Genomic DNA, 20,634 nt, shown 5'->3' with positions numbered 1-20,634 from the left:
CAGAGCCTCATCCTTCCCACCAGCCACAGTCTATCATGCTATGAGTGATGCTTCACGCAGTTTGAAGGAGCTCAGAGCTGGCACAGGGGCTGCCAACAGTGCCTGGGCCCCGGCTGCTGGGGTGAAAGCAGAGGGATTTGGGCGCAAATGGAGATGGGAAGTTCTCCTTGCTACTATATTATGGGAAAGGAGCAGCCTTACCTACCTGAGATAAAGAAAACAAACAAATACAAACCTGTTTGTGCCCAAAATATTGTAACAGTTGTTTGAGAACTGTTTTATCTGTGAGAATATAACCCTGATTAAACATGCCAAGGTCAGTGAAAACAAAGGTGAATTGCAGAAGAAATGTGTATTATTCTGGCCAGGAGTTCACTAAAGGTGAAATGGAGCAGCAGTCCCTGTTTTACAGGGATGTGTTGAGGTGTGGGTCTCACTTGCATCACCTCCCATACCTGTTCAGCCCCTGACAAACATCCCTTCCCCCACGGGACTGAGTTCCCAAGCACAAAGTGGCAAGACTTTAGTGGTCAAAAGCACCACAGGGGACCCAAAGGTGCTAGTTTGCCCATCCAGGTCTTGCTGGTGCTGGGTGGAAGCCCAAGCACCGGTACCCGCTGGCTTCCTGCCGTCCTCAAAAAGCATCCCAGCCTGCGCCGGTGCTTACAGCGTTCTCAGCACTGTACGAGCCGTGAGGCCACAGACCGGACAGTCACTCGGGGCATCTCGAAAGGGCAGGAAAGGTGAAACAAGCTGTAAGGATTTGGCAGTTCCTCAGGAGGAACCAGCAGAAAACCAGCCTGCCCCTGGAGAAGCACCAAGCATCCCAGACAGATTTGGTCGCCGGGGTTGTCAAGGTGAATCCCTCACCTTCATGGAACCGGTGCGAACCTTGCTCAAATGCCCGTGCCTTCTCCGTTCCCGCTACCCGCGGCCGAGCGAGCCCCGCGCCTCGCACAGGGGTTCCCGTCACCGACCCTGGCGGCTTGCAGGGGTTGGGCCCCTCGGTCCCGCCGGGGTTTGGCGCACCGACCGTGCCCCGCTGTCCCTGCGCCCGCCCCGCGGCCGCGGCAGCGACAACCCGCCAGGGGGCGCCCCGGCCGCGGCGCCGCCGCCCGCACTTGTTGCTGCCCCCCGCGGCGCGCGCTGTGTCGTGGTGCACGCGGCGCTGACGTCACCGCTGGCGTCATTATTAACGATCTCATATATTTATTTATTTAATTGCTCGTTTGTTTATTTGCTTATTTAACTATTTATTTGTTTCCGTTTCACGGCGCCCCGCCGGGGCGGCTCCGAGCCTGTGCCCGCAATTGCGCCCCTCCTCCTGGTATCAGGGCCTGCGGAGGGGGCTTGGGATGCGAATGAGCCAAAAATCGGGAGAAAGTGCCGCTACTGAGGAAAGCGCAGGGGGACTTGATCCCTAGTGCTCCCTCCCGCCCGCCCCGCGGAGCCGGGGTTGGCTGCGCTGGCACGCAGTGATGGAGCCCCCGGGGAAAAGGGTGAGGAGGACAGAGCTCCCCGTCCGGGGGTGGGCAGACGGGGCTCCGCGGGCGCGGCAGCGTCCATCTGCGGGGATGCAACTCCCGGAACCCCAATGGGAACTTTCCGTGCCCGGAGCTGCGGGGCGGCCCTTGCGCCGGTGTGGGATCAAGAGCGAAGCCGGCGGTGCCTGCCCCTCTCGCCGACCGGGTCTCCCCGACGATGAGGCTCCCGGCAGCGCCCCGAGCTGCCCGCCTCAGGATAGCGGAGGCCGAGCGGGATGCGCAGAGCCGGCGGCTCTGCCCGACGTGGGGCGCCGCAGCAGGGGGCGGGCGGGGCGCAGGTTAGGGCCCTCTCCACCTGTCCGCCGCCCCCCGCCCCTCCGCGCCCGCGGAGCCATCGCCCCGGGCTCCGCGGCGGCAGCGCCGGCACGTGCCGCTGCGCGCCCACGTCCGCGGGCGCGGAGAGAGCGCGCCCATCGCCGCCGCGTGCCCCCTCCCCCTGCGCTGTCTGTTCCGGCCGAGCCGCGTCCCTCCGCGCAGCGCCATGAATATTGATGTGTTTATATAATCGATAACCCACTTTCCATCTCTTCCCGGGGAACGGCGATAAATAAATTAGGAACGCGCCGTCCGCCCTCCGCGGCCGCCGGGGGGGCGGAGGGGAGGTGCACCCCCGCTGTGCGCTCCGCGGCTGCCGGGGGTGGGAGCGGGATCGAGCGGTGGGAGCGGGCGGTCCCGCCGGGCGCGCGCGGACGAGCAGCGCCCCTCGCGCCGCAGGAAATGGTCTTTATATTAGACATATACGGGCAGGTCCTGTCAGATCCGCAGCGCGCCCGCCCGCCCTTTCGGCCCCCCAAAAATCGCCGAGTGTGGACGGGGGCCCGCCGCCGCCCCGCCGCCTCCGCGCCGCCCCCCTGAGGCCCGCCGCCGCCCCGCGGCATTTTTGCCGGGCCGGGGAGGGCGTCGGGGGCCCGGCCGGCGTCGGGTGGCGCCGGCGGCGGGACGCGGCAGGGCGGCGGCGGGGCGGCGGAGCGGGGGGCGGGTGGCGGGGGGGGGCGTCACCACGCGCGGCGGGGCGGGAGGCGGCGGCGGCGGCGGGGCGGCGCGGGGGCGGCGGTGGCGGGGGGCGGCGGGCGGCGGGGCCGGCTTCGCCCTGCCAGGACCTGCCGGGCTCCATTCACGCCAACAAGTTTGGGAGAATGTTGAGTTCAATCGCGCCGGAGCCGCGATGGAGCGCAGCGCACTGCAGGTACCGCGCCGCCCCGCGCCCCCGCCCCGCCCCGCGCCCCCCGCCGCCGCGGAGCCCCCTCCCTCCCTCCCGCGCTCCCCTCCCGCCGCCCTCTTCCTCCTCCTGCTCCTGCGCGGCGCGGCGCGGAGCCGGCGCTGATGCCGCTGCCGTGTTGTTGTTCCCCGCAGTGGGTCGGCGCCCCGTGCGGCTCGCACGGCCCCTACGTCTTCTACAGGGCGTTCCGCTTCCAGCGCCGCGGCGGCGGCCGGGCGCGGGTCCTCTCCCTCGGTGACTTCTTCTTCGTGCGGTGCCGCGCGGAGGAGCCCGCCTGCATCGCGGAGCTGCAGCTGCTCTGGGAGGAGCGCACCAGCCGGCAACTTCTCTCCAGCGCCAAACTTTATTTTCTCCCCGAGGACACCCCCCAGGGCAGGACCAGTGACCATGGCGAGGTGGTAAACGCGGCGCCGGCTCCCCCTTCCCCCGCGCCCGTCCCCACCTGCATGCCCGGGCTCGGCTCCCCCCTCTCCTGGCGTCCCCCAGCTGCGTCCCCCTCCCGGCGGGGCCGCGCCGTCGGGGCGCACCGGTGCGCGCGGACCGGGAACTTGTGCGGGCGGGGGGAAGGAGGGAGGGGGTCGTGGTGCGGGGCGGCCCCGGCCCGGCGGGCAGCGGAGTGTGTGCGGGGCTCGCCCTGTCCTTCTCCTGCTTCCTTAACAAAAATTAAAAACACAAAAAAAAAAAATCTCCAAAAACAAAACACACGGACAAGCGAGCTAAAAAAAAAAAAAAAAAAAAAAAAAAAAAAAAAAAAAAAAAAAGAAAAAAACACGTTGAGGGCATTTCGATATTGTTCGGGGCTTTTTTAAGTATTCGATATGTTTAAGAGGGCGGAAATTACGAAATGGAGGCAGAGGGAGATCAAACGCGCTCTTGCTGGCAGGGACGTGTTGAATAAAGTGATAAATGACAGGTACGGGAATAATACATTCAAATAACTTGCAGATATGCCTGGGCGTATTTCGGAGCTGCCGCGCTCCCGGCGCAAACGCGCTGCGCGCCGGCACCCTCCGCCGGCGGCCGCGCAGCCCGGGATGGGGCCGCGCAGCCCCGCACCGCCCCGCCCCGCCCCAGCCCCGAGCCCTCCCGTTACATGCTTTTCAATTTCGTTGCTTCATTCTCTAGTCCGGGGTGGGGGACGCGGGCAGGGGGCTGCGAGGCTGGCGAGGGTCCCCGAGAGGGACCGGAGACCAGGCGGGCGGGGGACGAGATGTTTTGGGGGAACTTCTGATGGAGATGCCGGGGGGGTGGGTTCAAGGAGGGGTTGTTTTCGGAGGCACGCGTAGCTGTAGGTGCCGGCGTAGCCGTGTACTCGCACACAAGCGTACGCAGCCGAAACGCATTTCAGAGCCATCTTCGCTCACTGCCACCTCTTCACTTTAATTTTCTGTGCGTGCCGCTGAGATAAGGGAGCCTTTTCCTAAGAATCAGGGAGATGGCAGTGAGCAATGGATGCTCTGAAATTGCCCGTGGTGCCTATTTAAAACTGTGCCTCTGCGTGTCTTGTGTGTGTGTGTAAAATGAAAGGTATTTGGAAGGGAGGGGGGTGGGGAAAGGGACACAAATCATTTTAATACGCCTTAATGATCAGCTCATGTTACTGTGGTAGGAACATCAGAGAAAATTAATCCTACCATTACGAGTAAAACACTGCTCCGGTACGAGATTCTCAACTGCATATACCTTCCTAATAATATGCACAATTTTATTTATTTTTACATGCAAACACCGCTAGTAATTAGCTGTGTGATTATATTTGTACATTTCATTGCGGCTTTAACTGATGTCATTCTGTATTATTCAACCATATGAAAACAATTTTCAATTAAGATAATGGCACGCCTTGAAATTATGCAAATGCTGATCGTATTGTGCAGAATAATTATGACAAATGTAAAGCAGGTAAAAAGTTTCCTAATGCAGTTGTGTTTTACACCCTGGTGATGTCATTTCCCCTCTGGCCTAAGTTAGTCATTCATTAGCAGAGTAGCAGCAACAGCAACAGCTCTGAGTGATACTTCTCTGGCAGGGAGCCTACAGAAACCGGCACTGAGAGCCAGGGCCTAGAGAGGGCAACATAACACTCCCATTAAGAAATGTACTTTGTTTTCACTTACTCCATTATCTTGTTTATAGACATAGGAATGATTTTTTTTTATGATCGATTTTTGATAGTTTGAAGCAATCTGAACAGTGCTTGGGGATGTGCAGGCAGCAGAGGGACAAAAGGCTGGGTGCTGGCTGGATGGGGGTAACTGCTCTCGTTGTGGCGCAGGGGCAGCTGTTTCCCCTTGGCATCCCAAGGTCCCAGTCCCTTCGGTGAATGACATTCATATTGGTCCCCAAAGGGGCAGCACGACCTCTGGGGTTGTAGGGCTTCCTAACTCTGGACTGAGCTCCTTCTGCAGGAGGAGATGTGGCTCTCGAGTCAGTTGTGGCTTATAGCCATCAGAGAGGACCTTATTTGAGTTGTGGGACTACTCATGGGATAAAATACCTTGTCTTTGCATTCAGGGAGTAGGGATGCAATGAGCCAGTGCTTAAGCATGTATTTCAAATCTGCGGTGTCCGAGGCAAAGGGTGACAGGGGGGCTCGCTGTCACTGAAATTTCTGGTGAGTGGCGCAAGTGGCTGTATTGCAAGCTTGTGATCAAGCCCACCAGAGATTTAGGCACAGTCTCCAGCAGCTACCTGCGCTAGCAGTGTGATTAATAGAAGCAGCTGGCTGCCTGTTTCCTGTATTCAGCCCTGACACTATGACAATATTCGGCTAGTGGCTGTAAGGAGGGAGGAGAAGCAAGAAGGCATGTAATGCTTCTGTTACTGAGAAATTTCTAATGATGTATTTTATCTGATTGCCAAATGTTTGAGTTAATCAGCAATAAGTGTAAATGTAAGTCTTTCTATAGTTAGCTGAATTCATCATCCAGATTTAAGTATAACCCTGACTACTGCTAAAACCAGATGTTTCCATGCACTGCCCAGATCCAGGGAAGGTTCAAGTCCTGGTGTGCTTCCGCTTCAGTACCCTTCTCTCTACCCATCCTCATCACCACAGCGAAGAAACTCCCTTTCAGTGCCAGAGATTGTTTCTCAGGATGGTGAACGTAGGAACAGGGCTGCTGACATGCAGCAGGTATGGGTGCTTCTGACCCTGATGCTCATTGCATCCCAAGGAGACATGCTTGGAGAGGCTGGGACCAGCTCTGGCATCACGCCAGGGGTCTTGCTGCCCAGGAACAGTAGAGACGCTTTTCTAAGAGCAACAGGGCCTGTGAGGCCCACTGTTAAGTGAACTAGAAGAGTTTTGTGCTACTTCACTGAAAACTTTGTTGCTGCTTTTAAAACACAGTGATCTGGGCAAGCTGCTCACCATGAAGCCCAGACAGTTGCAGCAGGTGCGACACTGGCCAGGGAGCGAGAGCAGCCTTCTCTCTTTTCCCTCCAGCAGGAAGTGATTCTCCTTCAGCCCTGCAGAGCCATTGTCAAAACAGTCTTTTGCTGGAGAAACTCACCACCTTGCCTTGATTTTTCTCATTTACTTTGGTCTGGTGCGGTCCCTTGTGTCATGTTCTTCATGGGAGGAAGACCTCCTTGATGGCAGCTGCCTCTCGCAGGGGTCAGAACAGCAGACTTGGAGGCCTATGAAAATCCAGAGGGAGTGCCTTTAAGGGCATCCCATTGTGATTGAAACAGTTTCATGGGGGCACATGTGGAAGGCAGGCCCCCAGTTTTGCTGGCACCCAAGTTTGAGAAGCTGTGTGTTGTCAGAAAGCGCCTGCCCAGTCCCCTTGTGCAGTGCCCTGCTCCTGTGGCATTCAGGGGGCATGAGGTGGGCTCACCCTCCAGCCCACAGGGTCTTGGCCAAGCCTTCCTCCAGTTCATTTACTCCTCTCTGCTCCAAGGAGTGTTGTGGGGCTGTGGAATGACTGACCTTTGCAAAAGCAGTTGTAGAGCAAAATGCTTGTTAGTGCCTTGTGCTTTCATGTTTTTAAAGGTGTTGGCATTAATTAGACTAGGCTTAAAAATATATTTCAAAGCTGATACTTATTAAACCTAGGGATTGTATTTGATGTGATTCCTAAAAAGCACTAAACAAGCAACTAACTCTTTTTCATGGTATGACATCCCTTGCATTGCCCTTCATCGCGGTGAGTGCTGCTTCCATTGAGGCTCGACTGTCAGTGGGGATCTGCCTTTGGTTCATTCATCAGCAGCAAAGTTTACTACAAACTCATGTTGATTTCATCTCTTCTCCCAAACTGGGGATCTGATGCAATGCTTTTCGCCTTGCAAATAATCCTTACTCATGCAAGTAATTTACATGAGTAAGCGTTGCTCTCACAGAGGAGAGGAGAGAGCTAGTTTCCTGTAATTATTTCCCTAGAAGTATTTTGCATTTTCAGACTAATTGGGGGAGAGGAAAAAAAAAGAAGTCACTCCATAAATGTGCGCCATTTATAATTGCAGAAGAGATTCTTCCAGAAAGGGAGTCAGTGCTTTTGTTCTCTCTTCATTACAGGATAGATGCTGACAGCATCCCTCGAAAGCCTGGTTAATTTTGTAGGGGCTCACCAATTGTGGGGGTCCTACCCTAGTGCATAAAGGCTGGCCCAGGCACGATGTCTTATATCAAAAGTGCTTTATTGTCACCCTCCCTAGAAAAATAGGCAACTCCCTTTTTACAGTGAAAGATTTGGGTTTTTTTACAGATGCAGGAAATTCGTACACTCTTATTTGAAATGAGAATAGCCCCATTTTAGTCTCCACAGCTCGTATCTGTCAACACTGGTAATGGCAACACATTTCAAACATGCAGATCATGATTATTAAAGGGTGCTTTAAAAATCATGCTAATAGCATCAATCTCCAATGTACACTTGCTCAAATTAATTCAGCTTTAGAAATCAGGCACACTGTAATAGCAGTGTTAGAGAAATGGCATTTGTCATAAAATATCGTGGGTTTGGTAATTGCATATCTACTCTGTATATTTTTATCTCCTTCGCCACTAGTAGCATATGCTGGCAAAGAAAGGAGAGGGAATGATATTACTCAGAGAAGCCCCGCATGTTGCTAGCCATTAGCCAGCAACCTGCAATATCTGGTCATTTAAGGCAGATTCCTAAAAAAAAACAGTAACTTTTTATTTTATTTCCTTTCTTCTTTCCTTCCCCTTCCCTATGCATTCAGACTGTAAAATACACCCACTGCTTTCCAGAGTTGCTGTTCCCAGTCTGATCAGTGGCACTAAACATTAAACTCTTGTCTTTGGAGAATAATAGGTCTCACGTGGTACACCCTCAAGCATGTTGAGATACTGTGCAGGCTGGAAAATAAAAATGTTCTAATTGTGTCTTTTAAATAAGCATAGGAGTGAATTAATTAGACTATATTTTGTCTTTAGTTGCTTAGTTACACAATAGTATTCCTAAGCGCAAGTAAGATAAATTGGCTCTTTTTGTGCTGCTTGTCCCTTAATCATAATTACTGTATTGCTCAGGAGAGTAACGCATACATAGATTTTGCATTTTTAATAATATTCAAACAATATGTGAATGATATAGAAAGTATGTTCTGATTCACGCTCTTGTATGCTTTTATTCGGAAAGAAGTTCTACTGCTGTGGGAGCAATATTTGCATTAGTTGCTCAGAGATGTAGTTCTGGGAAATACATAATTGAAATATTCTTGCAATGCTTGTTCTGGCCCTTTCATTCGCATTCAAAATAACAATGCCTTAAGTCTCTAAACAGTCATCCACTCTTGATTTAAGAGCTTTTTTTCTTTGTGTGCGTGTGTATGTTTGTGCGTGTGCAGTGTGGATTCACACCCAGCGTTAACCCTGCACAGCCTAGGCACTCGCGTGATTCGTAGTGTTGTATCAAGTTGAGCTTTTTATTTGTAGCTAAAATGCAGTCAGAAGGTCAGATGAACATCGGCATTTTATGGCATTAATCCAGTGACCTTAATGCTTGGCAGGCGTCCATGTTTCTATGCGAAGGTGCCAGGGTTATAGATAATAAGAGAGTTTGTTTTCATTTTCTGGATATTTTAATCTTTCTTTGCAAAGCGTAGCCTTGGATTTGGGAGGCTTGGGGCTACTCCCAGGGGCCAAAACTTTAATGTCTTACTGGGTTGTTGAACGTTAGCTGCTAATGATGGGCAGATTGATACAGATACTGAACAATGGAAGGTTCTGGCAAGAAACCCCCTAGACATGCTCAGTGGATGTATGTGAAAATTGGCTCCATTGTTCTGCTGTATGAAAAGCAAGTAAATTATTTACAGATATTTGCTAATTAAAGCACATATTGTTTTACCAGCACAATAGAACACAATATAACAAAAGACAAAAAGAATAAGCTTGCATAATTTAAACCTGCTAATGCCATGTACTCCTTGTTAAGAAAAAATATAATTATGTAATCTATGAGGAAAGCTTCTCATACTGTAACTGTAGTAGGCAAAATTAGGAATGAATTGGTTGTCAACTTGCCTAAACTGAATCAGCTCTTTGAGATCTGTGAGCTATCTGACGGGAAAACATTTTGACTGAAGCCTATTTTCTGTTTGGTCAGAACTTCTATCTGCAATGACAGATATAAATTCAATTTGAACCTCTGGCTGGGAGTGGGAGGAGGGAGGAAAAAAACATCCCGGTCACAAAGCAGGAGGCTCACAGTAGAAATGTCATGTCTAACTGCTCACAGCTGTCTCTCTGTGCACCCCATCTCCACCCTGCTTCTGGCCCCCATGTACTCCATCCTGCAGAGACATAGTGGTTCTGCCCCAGGTTGTTTTGTGTGTCTTGCTTTGGAATTACTGAGTCATGTGGAAAATGCTGCTTGCTAATACAAGGCAAAGCAAAAACCGTAGGACTTCCCATGCTTCAGCCATGTACTTTAACTTGGGTTTTCTCTTGGTTTTGGACCCTGGCGGAAGGAACGAGCACATCAGTGTGAGTTTCAGACAGCTCTGTGCAGCTGTGCTTAGGCTGGGGAAATACCTGTCACCTGAATTTAACAAGATCATTATAGCCCTTTACAGTAATTAGGAAAGGATTAACAGATGAAAGGTTCTGCCTTGGCCTCTTTAAAATTCTCTGGTGTGCCGGGTAAATTCCTGATCTATGCATTTCCCTTCTCAAGGCTCTCTCCATAGGTTCATAGGTGGAAAGCAGTGGTCTCTATAGGTTCCTGTGTGTAGGCACCTCCAGGGAGCAGGTTCAGACCCCAGTGGTTAGCTGCACTCCACAAATCAATCCTTTGGGACACCTCTGTCTGCCCTAGGCTAGTGGATGCGTGAGGAGATGGCACCAAACGAGGCACTCGGAGCGGGGTCAGGGGAAAGAAAGCAGCCCCTGCCTACGCCGAGCTATGGAGCTCTTGTGAGGCTTCCCTGTCATTCAGTGATCCCACCTGCAGAACAGGAGCAATTCCCACCTGGCAGAGCTGTGCCCCGGGCCCCAGGTCTGCAGCATACTTGCAAGGGCTCTGCTAGAAGAACAGAGGAGTGTATGGCAGGAGAGTCCTTCGTGTGCCCTGCAAGGGAGGCTGGACAGGGCACAACCCAGAGCTGGGCCTTTTCCATGACACAGCCAGTTTTTTTAGCCAGTCTGTGGTCCTGCTCAAACTGGCTAAAAGTTTGTGTATATTCCCAGCCCCCCACCAGCAGCAGGGAGACAGAACCTTTTTACTCTAGAGGAGGCCTTTGAGAGCAAATCAGTCCTGTACAAGCGCTCTCTGCCTCTTTAGAGCTGGATATGGTCCCTGAAAGAAGTGTTGCTTTGTGGAGGTGCTTCTGGAGATCTGGGTCAAGGTTCTTGAGTGACTTTGGGTGAATGGGTTAGGGCTGGATTGACATTACCTGGTTTCTGCTGCTGTCCCAGAGCCCTGATAGTATCTGTATGGCAGAGAAGAGCTCTGAACTAAAGAATGTGATCAGGACCCTTTGTTTTGACTGTGCTGTCAAATAAAGCTGATGGTACTTCCTTCAAACATCCAGGTAAATGCCTTCCTACAGGAGAGGTGCTTATTGGCAGCAAGCCCCCTCCTTCACTTCTGCATGCCTGCCACATGACCTCCTGCTCCTCAGAGGGGTCTAGAGCAGAGAATGGGATTCCTGAACCGAGAGCTGTCTTTTACATACATGTGGTACGGGAAGGTCTCTTTCACTTAAATTGCAAAAACCCTGAAATATAAGTGGGGTGTAAAACCAGCCCAGAATAAGTGACGTCTTTATGCCCAATGAAATAACAGTTCTGTTATCCGCAGTGAATGCAGTCCCATAAGAGTCACACTGTATGTTTTGCTCCCATGGATGATTGTGTTTTCATCAGCAATGTACTGGGTTGTAAAATATGCATTCCCAGCTATCTACTGTGCTAAAGATTTCACGGAAAAGGCTTGAAGATGTTTTCTAATGCAAGTCATACTGATCAGATAAATGATGTGCAGTGTCTCCTGTAATTATCAGCAAGAGTTTTTACAGTACATCTCCTGTTTCTCTCTAGGCCACATATTTGATGTTAGGAGACAGCCAGGCAGGTGTTTGACTTGCTCATGCACTCCAGAATTCCTTAAATGACCTCTGCAAATACTGGAGTGAAAGCAGTCTTAGCACATCAAATTTTTGAGATATCTCAGTTGCTGTAATTCTTTTAAGGCTACCTCAATGTCTCTAAAATATAAATCTTTCCTAGTTATTGGCAAAGAAAAAGGAGTTGTGATGTACCGTATGCGGGTATGCAGTCAAGATGTACAATGTCCCTGTACTGCACTGTGACTCCCTGCTTTGTAAGAGTTAATATTACTTCTAAAAAATAATTATCTGCTTTAAACTATTATAGCTACCTGACCTGTTTCTGTGAATGTAAGTATTTCAACCATCTGCTGAGTCAGGCAATATAGCATTCTGTGCTTTCATAAGGCTGTTATGGTTGCTTAGACAACAGTGACATAATATTTAAGCATAATGGCTCTTGAGAAGATGCTGTCCTCTTCTCCCTGGATGACTTCTCTGGAAATGCAAATCCAATATGCTCTTAAAAAAACAAGAGACAGATGAGAAGGTTTTGTGTCACAATCTTTCTTAACCATCTCCCCATTTTCTACTTGATAGGTGAAAGAATTGTATTTAGCTTAGAAGTCTTGTAAGATGTGCTAAAATTACAGGCTGGCTAGATAACCATTTTTATAGGAGCAGCTAAAAAAGTGCCTCTTTCTATAGTCAGTGCTTTTTTCGAGATTCAGATGGCATTGTGGCTGACACCATTGGTCCATTGGACCACTGACCAATTGGTCAGGTCCACTTGATAAATCTCGTTCCTGAGAAGAGTTGAAATCTCTGCTAGTTGTTTTCTCGTCTTGCTGTAGCAGGAGAAAATGCTAATTAAAGACTTAACTGTGCAGTGGAGACCTCATAAACATATCACTTCAGAGCTAATACATGATGAGTTGATTTTGTATAGATAGAGATATATATGCACTGTTTGCAATGTGGGTGGCTTTTCATGTTTACACAGAGATATAATTATGGATGACATGAAGGTTATACAGCAGATTTCTTTAATCTTCTAAAGGTTTGTTAGTCATGTGTCACCGTGTACCTGGTTTTTATTATTTCAACATCTGTATTCCTTTGTCATCTTGTTGAAGGGGTTTCTCTGGAAGGGCTGCAGCAGTAGTTAGTGGTTGATACCAAATGGGTGCGGGGGCTTCTGTGGGAGGCAGAGCTCTGCAGGTCCCAGAGCAACTTTTGTTGTGCCACAGGGCTTAAGGAAAAGAAGAAGGACTCTTTTGTCACCTGCTGCTCAGAAAATTCCCCTCAAACACCACTGTAGTTTGGGGCTGAGTGCTTGGAAAGGTTGCTTAAGAATGTGTGAAAGCTTGGCAGGACACATTGAAATTCCAGAGCTGGTGAGATAGTTGGGTGACCTCTGTTTGGGTGGTGTGGCAGGAGATGACTTCTTGTGTCAGCAAACTGCCAAGATGTGGGGAAGACAGTCCTGCTGAAGCTGCCCTGTGCCTGAGGCTCCTCAGAAGGCAGAGACTGGAGCCACCTGCCTTGCCTTGCTGGGTGGCAGTGTTTGTATGATGAGGCAGCAGTGTAGAAATGCCCCTGGAGATGAGTCCTTCACTGGTGACATCCAAATTGGCAGAGGAGGACTGCAGTCTAATCTGCAGTATTTGAGGAGTATTTGAGGAGTTGGGAAGAATGTGGACAATTCTGTGTGAATTGGGTCAAAAGTGAGTGGTGAGGAGAGGGAGCAGGTCTGTCCAGTCCTGCTGTGTGACGGGCAGGGCGACCCAAGGCAAGCTCTGAATAGGTTTAGGTAATTTTTCCATTTCCCACCTAAAAGTGAACTAGGCCACGTTTCCCTGGTGCTGCCATGGTGCTTGCTGGCAGTACAAGGGAAGGACAGGAATTTGGGGGCCGGCTTGGAGCCCTTTGGGGACAAAGCTGGTGTGGAGGTGTCTGACAATCAACTGTGGAGGGAGGTTTAGCCCAGAGCCCTTGCCACAGCACAGGGACAGCGTGGACTCCGGTATTTTGTATTTGTGCTGGGCTGCTCCCTGGTGCCATCCTGGGCCCCCTTTTGTGCTCTGTGGCTGTATTTGGAGTCTTGGTGGTATTTTGCAGTGGGTTGGGGAGGGGCACAGAGTGGTCTTTTTGCTGTGTCTTTCCCTGGTCCTCACACCAGTGTGGGGATGCTGAACACCCCATGTTCCCGTGGCTGTATGTGTGCTTTCCCCTGCTTCTGCCTTCAGTTCCCCCTCCATGGCAGCCTGGGCAGAGCACACCAGTATTGCTTCACTTTTGGTACAGTAGTGCTTTTTTTGTTTGTTTGTTTGGGTTTTTTGTTGTTGTTGTTTTTTAAATTTGGGGTTTTTTCCTCCTGTGTACACATCCTGTGCATGTGTGCGAAGGTTATATTCTCAAAAACAAGTTTATTCATTGATGATGTAATAGTGATTGTACTTTTCTTTTGGTTAATAAATTGTCTGCTCAGCTTACTTTGTATGCCAGCCAAAATTAGTCATACCAGTTCTTGGAAAGGATATGAAGAAACTAGTAATTGAAATAATAATAATTTGATCATGAGAGCTATTTGGAAAATAATATTTTAACCAGAAGCATGTCTGATCTCCAAGTCAGGTTTTTGCTTGGGTTTTTTTGGTGGTTTTGTTTGTTTGTTTGTTTTGGTGGTGGTGGTGTTTTTGTTTGGAGGGGGTTGCTTTTTAACTGCAGCAAAGTAGATTTCTCTGGTATAGAATATTAGTAATTGTGTAGTAGCTGGTGATGATGTTCAACATCCTAAGAGAGGACTTCATCCAGAAATTGCTGAGACTGTCTGCAGGCAGGCTGATATTTATATATATATATGTATTATTTTTTTTCCATCATGACATTTAATAATCACCATGTAATAGGTATAAAATGCATAGCAACTACAGCTTTTTTATTTCAAGTGGATGGTGTAGTGAAATTGGGTGAAACCATCCATTGAAATTGTACTTTGTAGTACCCAGCGCTTGTTTACTAAGTATTGATGTTTGTCATAAATAGAGATTTAAAGCATCACTGTTATTGTTTGTTGTTTGGTGGAGGCTCTTAGACTGTGCAGCGATAAAGGAAAAGATTTTATTACAAGCTTGCTTAGCATATAAACATGCTGTTCACTTCTGATCATATATTGCAATAATGTAATGAAGGTGCCTGCTTATTAAACAGTTTTGTATTATATAAGGAAGAGTGGAATGTTTTTTACTAGAATTCCTTCAGGTTTTGTACTGTATGCAACTTGTCACAATAAAGCTTTTTTTTTTTTTTTTTTTTTTTTTTTTTCCATTGAGCAGTATTTTATTTCCTGAGGAATGTGTTCAGTGGACAAAAAAAACCCACACAGAATCAATTGTGCTTTTCCCTTTGTTTAATAACTCAAAGAATTCCTCTCCCCTTTGCAAATACTTAGGTTTATTTGAGAGAAATACTGGATTCTGGTTAATTTATTTCAAGAATCTGTAACCTTATTTAGTGAAGTGTGTGGTGTGCGGTGTACAGCCAGCTCTCGTTACAACATAAATTATTTCTGCTGTTTTCACAAAAAAATCTGGAGTGTATCTTGCTGGATATGTATGTTTATTTGTTTATTTTTGAGGCTTTCTTGATCTCTTGCACACTGGAGTCAGCTGTAAAATATTCTGCTTATTCATCATGGCTGAGAGGAGTTGATTGTTTCCTGGCAGGTTAAAATCCACCAATTAGGACTGTTTAATTTGAGTGTATGTTCTGGAGGCTAAACTAAGTTTAAGTGCTCTTCTTAGAATATATGTTTTAGAGAGGGAAAAAAATTACTGTTCTGATCTTGAAAAACGTTTTAAGAAACATGAGAATGTGCAAGTTTCTTTTGGTGGGAAGCACATTTATGTAGTATTTCTTTTGGGATTACATCACGGTTTTATTTAATTTTAAGGACAAAAGTTAAATTCAAGATTTGTGTATAAGCCAAGGGAAAATGTACCATAAACATGGGAATTTTCTGGTGAGTCAGAGTTCCAAGAATCTGAGATTTACTTAGTCCATTTATTTCAGGACCAGCTATAACCATTAGTCATCCAGCCATGAATTTTTACATTTGCAGCTAATTGCACCTAAAAAGCAAACTTTCCCTCAAGGCTTTGGGTTATGCAGAATGTTCTTTGGCAACCTGCATTTCAAATGCCTTTTAGGATCATTGCCCTGGTCCTAGAAATTGTCTTTAGATCATGTATATTTGCTTCAAGTAAACAACTAATATTTCCACTTAGGTGGCAAGAGGAATATAATAAGCACTAGATATTCTGTGATACAGAAAAATTACTCAGCCTGAAGCAAGATAGGCTTTTGCAGGAGTCAGTGCAGGATGATATTACTGGTTTCTCAGTCATCAGGGAGCCCAGAGTGACATGTTGTATTCTCATCTGATCACTTCTTGCAGGATGAAGTTATTGCTGTTTCAGAAAAAGTTACTGTGAAGCTCGAAGACTTGGCAAAATGGGCACAGTCCGATTTCTCCAAGTGGAAGTGTGGTTTCCGGGCTGAGCCGGTCCAGCCCATGGATGTGGGGAAGAATGGGCAGAAAGATGCCTTGACAAGATACAGACAATCCACACTGAACAGTGGCTTGAACTTCAAAGATATTCTGAAGGAAAAGGCTGAGCTTGGTGAGTATCCCTTACTTCCTCTTGTGGAAAGGGGCCTGTGGGAGAGTGTCTTTTGAAGGCAGATGAGCCTGATCCTGCCATGCTATTGCAGATTCCCAAGGTATGTCTGAGCCTGGGGTAGAGGTGTGGCGATGAGATACCTGTGCGGGATGAGTGATGGTAGTGAGCTCATCTGCAGCTCCTTGCAGACTGGCGTGGGTAACACTGTGATACCTGTCTATGTGGCCCTGAGCACTACACCAAACCCTGAAGATGTGCATACGAGTGACTGTCAGGCTCGAATAATACAGGCTCTCCCTGGGGCTCTTCAGGCTGGGGGATCAGGTCAGAGCAGTACACTGTGGGGAGAAGAGGCTGACTTGTCTTCCTGAGGCCTCCAGTGACAGGCAGGGGTGAGCAAAGGTCTTTCACTTCTCATGTCCCATCTTCCAGAAGCTCACAGATGCTCTTGGTGCTTGTCCTGACTCTGTACAGTTGGCTCCATGTCTTGCTCGGCAGGGATGTGTCCCTTCCATAGTGTTTCCTTGTCAGCTTTATGTTGCTATACTGTTATCTCCACACATAGACCTGTGCTTTCTTCCCCCATTTGTTTTCAGAAAGGGAGTTGGTAGCTCTGCTGCTTTGGATGGTTGCAGACAGGCTTGCAGCTGTGGAACTGCTTTGTTGCACAGGCACTCGCACCTCTGATGCCTGTGGTGGGTACCCAGGTCCAAGGGAGACGGGTCTCCTGTTGGTAAACGTGCCTGTTTGTGGTATTAGGACTTTGGATGTGTAACAGCTGTTAGAGATTATGCACTTTGAAGTGCATATCAGGGACATTTCCGTCTTCTGCCAAGTTTTTAATAAAAATTCCATGTTTGAAGAACATCAGATTTAGGCCATAATGTGTGAAAAGGTAAGAAATGAAAAGCTGAGCCTGATGCATTTGAGGACATGCTTTTGTATCTATGTGAACAGGAGTGCAGGGCCAAGTTCAGTTTTACAGTGTCATGACTGAGTTGGCATTGAAGCCAAGTTCCATGAGCTGAAGATCTGTCTTGGAAGATTTATCTTCTGCATCTCATTTTTCTGATCTTATCAAATGGTGAAGTTATTTTGTCAATCTCACATTTTACCATTATCTATGTAGATTGGAAGATTAGAGTTTCAATTGGAAAAATGATCTTATTTTCATTGCATGTCCAGGGAAAAAATAAGCCATGCAATTCTTTCTTTCTTTGCTTTTCTCTGTGGTTTCTTCTAGTTGATAATTACAGGCAGTAATTTTCTCAGCTATTGCCCTGGTATCTTCTTTACGCACTACATTTATTTGCATTTGTTTGTTGTGTCAGAAGAATCTTAATGTTTTTCAGACAGAACTTTTGCATGCTGTTTACCTGTTTTTGTTTTCAACAAACAAAAAGCCCCTTGTGGTAAGTTATGAAATTGCTATTATCTACCCTAGGAGTCAGAGAAAATTGTCTTTAAGCCCAAAGCTTATAGCTGCATGTTAAGCCTTTTAAAGTAGGGGTTATAATGAAAACGCTTGTGGAATGCAAACTGTATGGTATAATTTTGATAGCCTCGCATTCTTATGTTGCTGATTTTAAGTTGGTAGGTCTGGCTTTATTGTTGGGTTGGGGTATTTTTTCAGAAGAGAATGGAATTTTGGCAATTGTTTGGTTATGACTGCCTTTATCTTCATAATGGCTGGTGGACAGGAGTGAAGCCAAAGGTTCACAAAGACCTATAGCTTACTAGGTGCGTTGATATAGACAATTGATCCAGCCTATTAAGGGAATCAAAGAAATTTCCTAAATCTAGTATTAAGATTATTTTTTTACCATTTGAAAGAGCCAAGAATTAAATCCTATTTTGCTTTCTGGATTTGACACAAAAACTCAGAAGAGTGATGATCTTTGAAGCTTGTGGAGCAGCCCTAGTTGGTGTCCTGTAGGCAATCCATGAGCTCTGGTGTTTGTCTCATCTATGGCGTTTAGCACCCACGAGAGGAAGATTTATTTCTCTCATTCTGAGTGGTTGGTCAGGGTTGACATCGCTCTGGGAGTTGTCATGTCTTTAGCTGGAGGCAAAGGCAGGGCCATGATGTGGGGTGTTGAGGCATTTGAGCTGCTGGTGTTGTCTGTTCTCTGCTGTCAAATGGCGGCTTTACTGCCTGTTAGGACGTGTGCCCACAGACCTTTCCCATACTCAGTGTCTTGCCAGCAGAGCAGTGCTCAGCTGCAGTGATCAAAAGATTCATTAGCGATAACTTCTACAGAAGATCTCCAGCACAATGGGATGGGTAGTCTTTCCTCTTAAAATAGGGTTGTGTACTGTAAAAGGAGCACAGTGCACTGTCACACAAAGGTCCCTCCACGTGATGCTGCTGTTTAACCCTGGCTGTAGGTTAGGAAGTTGCTGAACCAGGTGTTGAAAAGGCCTAAATAAACAACATGATCTCCTGGACCCCTTTTTTCCTATGAAATGGCATGTTTCCATTATGGAAAAATCCTGTAAAAGTGAGTAGTTTCTGCAGCTTTTCCTACTAGATGTTTTTGAATCAAGCTCCAGAAGGTAATAGGAAATTATATCCCTACAAAAGAGCTCAAAAAAGCTTTACAGAAGAAACAAAATCAATTTTCACACACTGTCCAGGATTGGTGAGGAGTGAAATAACCCGGATGAAATGAAAACATGGCTGATACAGAACCAGAGAAGTGTCACTGTGCAAACATACTTAATTAAACACATTGCTGCTGGGAGTGGGGCAGCTTTAAACAGCAGCCAGGCAAAGTGAGGCCTTGTGTGAGCAGTGTGCACTCTGTGCCATGTGTTCAGTGGCACTTGCTTGGCCAAAACTAAGGCAACACCTGGTTAATCTGCAGCCTGTAGAAACTATGAACCTATAACTGAAAGTCGATCCTAATTCTGAAAAGGTAGTTCTGTCTCTTGTTTTGTTCCCTCTTTCTTCTCTTTTTCTTTTCTCTTTTTTTTTTCTTCTTTCTTTTCTCTTTGCCTTTCATTTCTGCAGAAACTGTTGGGGTTTTTTTTCTGTAAAATGCTGGGGTTTTTTATCACTAGTGAATTATGCAGAACTTTCCCTTTGGACTGTATTAAATAAAAGATCTCGCAATAGCATTTTTTGTGTGAGCTTCATTTCAGCCTGAAAAATGATTTTTAAGAATTATTTCTTTCTGCCTGTTGAGATATTTATGTTATATGTTCTGTCCCTTTCTACAAATATGTCAATACTGAATGCTAGCAGTTTATGTCTTAAGACTATTTATAGCTCTCTGAATATTTCTTTCAAATGTTGAGGAAAAATAAAGAGTAACAACAATGCAGCATATAAAAATAGAGTTGCTCAGGAATGTATTATTCATAATGAACATGAGAACCTGTTTTTCCAGAAGAATTGGTCTGATAAAATCATTCACTACTGAGGCCGCTAGTTATTTATTTTTGTCTTTAGAATTATTTAGGGAATTTTTCTTTGTAATAAATGGACTTGTATACCCATATTTGGTAAACCAGTGGGAAGTCATCAAATGAGGAATTATTTCATTTTACAAAATGTTTAACAACTAAGCAATGTAAAAAGTATCGGTTAAATATGGCAAAGTTGCATATTTGTATTCCTTGGGCTATAGTTCGAAAAAAATTCAAATTATTTTATATAACATTGCTTCTTACAGACTTCCTTTAAGTGAAGTATGAAAGCTGCAGTGTAAGCTTTATTGGCCTATAAATATGTCATTATAGTTGGACTACATTTATATGCTTTGGATTGTTGTTTAAGCCAAGAAAATATGTCTCTACAGGTTGACTTTTTATTGAAACCCTTTGAGGCATACAACAGAATGTATTTTAGGCCAAGGTTATTAAAACAGCATTTTCATTTTTGCAGCAGACTCATTGTCAATTATGCTGCCACAAACTGTCTGTGGATAGGCAGTTATGAATGGTTTCGTCTCTAAATGTGTCTTTAGAAAAGGAAATAAAAGATAGAGGAGTCAGAACTGAAATTGAGAGTAGAGACTGAGGGAAAAATGACTGACTTTAGTGCTCACCAGCTCTGTTGGTTTGGGTTAGGCTGGGCTGTGGAGCTGCTTGGGGTTAGCCATGGAACAAATGGCCCGTGTGCTTATGCTGGGCCAGGGAGGTGGGAGCTGCTTCTACAGCCAGGCAGTCTGCAACCCTCTGTCTGGCTCTGTCATGACAGAGGTCTGGGTTTGGTCCCCAAGCTGGCATTGCCACTCTTTTTATCTTTTTATCTTTTTATCTATTTATGCCAAAATGGGCAGTTAAGGTTCCTGCACTGGCAATGTTAGTAATGGGATGAGCAAGTTCTAGTGAACCTGAAGCGGTTTTGCTGCACTTGTTGTTTGTTGAGGTCCAGTGAGGGGAAACCCAAGGAAAATTTAACCATCAGTCCTGTCGTCTTTCATTGCCCACAGTCATGCATTTGAGGGTATAAAATCTGGATCTTTGTTCCCTGTGGAACCCAGGGAAATCAGCTACTGCTCCTAGCTGAGGTGTATGTTCTAACAGTCAGGCTTTTTTAGTCTATAGGTGGTTTTCCAGCAGCTGTTTCCTGCTTCTCTTGAAGAAGCTCCTTTGAACTCTCCAGAAGAGCTTGCTGGGCAGAGCTGGGTGCTGCAGGACTGGGTCACCCTCTTCC

General features: G+C 47.0%; 1 protein-coding gene across 3 annotated transcripts in view; it reads left to right on the top strand.

Moving 5' to 3' along the window:
* Window positions 1-2,599: 2,599 nt before the first annotated feature.
* ARID5B (AT-rich interaction domain 5B) overlaps window positions 2,600-20,634 on the top strand; it is a 115,769-nt gene continuing 97,734 nt past the window's right edge. Inside the window, exons 1-3 of one of the 3 annotated variants that reach the window (XM_056494741.1) lie at window positions 2,600-2,730; window positions 2,898-3,158; window positions 15,746-15,971. In XM_056494741.1, coding sequence (XP_056350716.1) covers window positions 2,710-2,730; window positions 2,898-3,158; window positions 15,746-15,971 — 508 coding nt within the window. In that variant the 5' untranslated portion in view covers window positions 2,600-2,709. Of the gene's footprint in view, window positions 2,731-2,784; window positions 3,159-15,745; window positions 15,972-20,634 lie in introns of those variants that run through there. The other 2 variants (XM_056494742.1, XM_056494740.1) reach the window with 2 other exon arrangements.

Source organism: Oenanthe melanoleuca, chromosome 6 (genome assembly GCF_029582105.1).
Source record: "Oenanthe melanoleuca isolate GR-GAL-2019-014 chromosome 6, OMel1.0, whole genome shotgun sequence".
NCBI classification, from domain to species: Eukaryota; Metazoa; Chordata; class Aves; order Passeriformes; family Muscicapidae; genus Oenanthe; species Oenanthe melanoleuca.
This window is presented reverse-complemented; position numbering and strand designations above follow the sequence as displayed.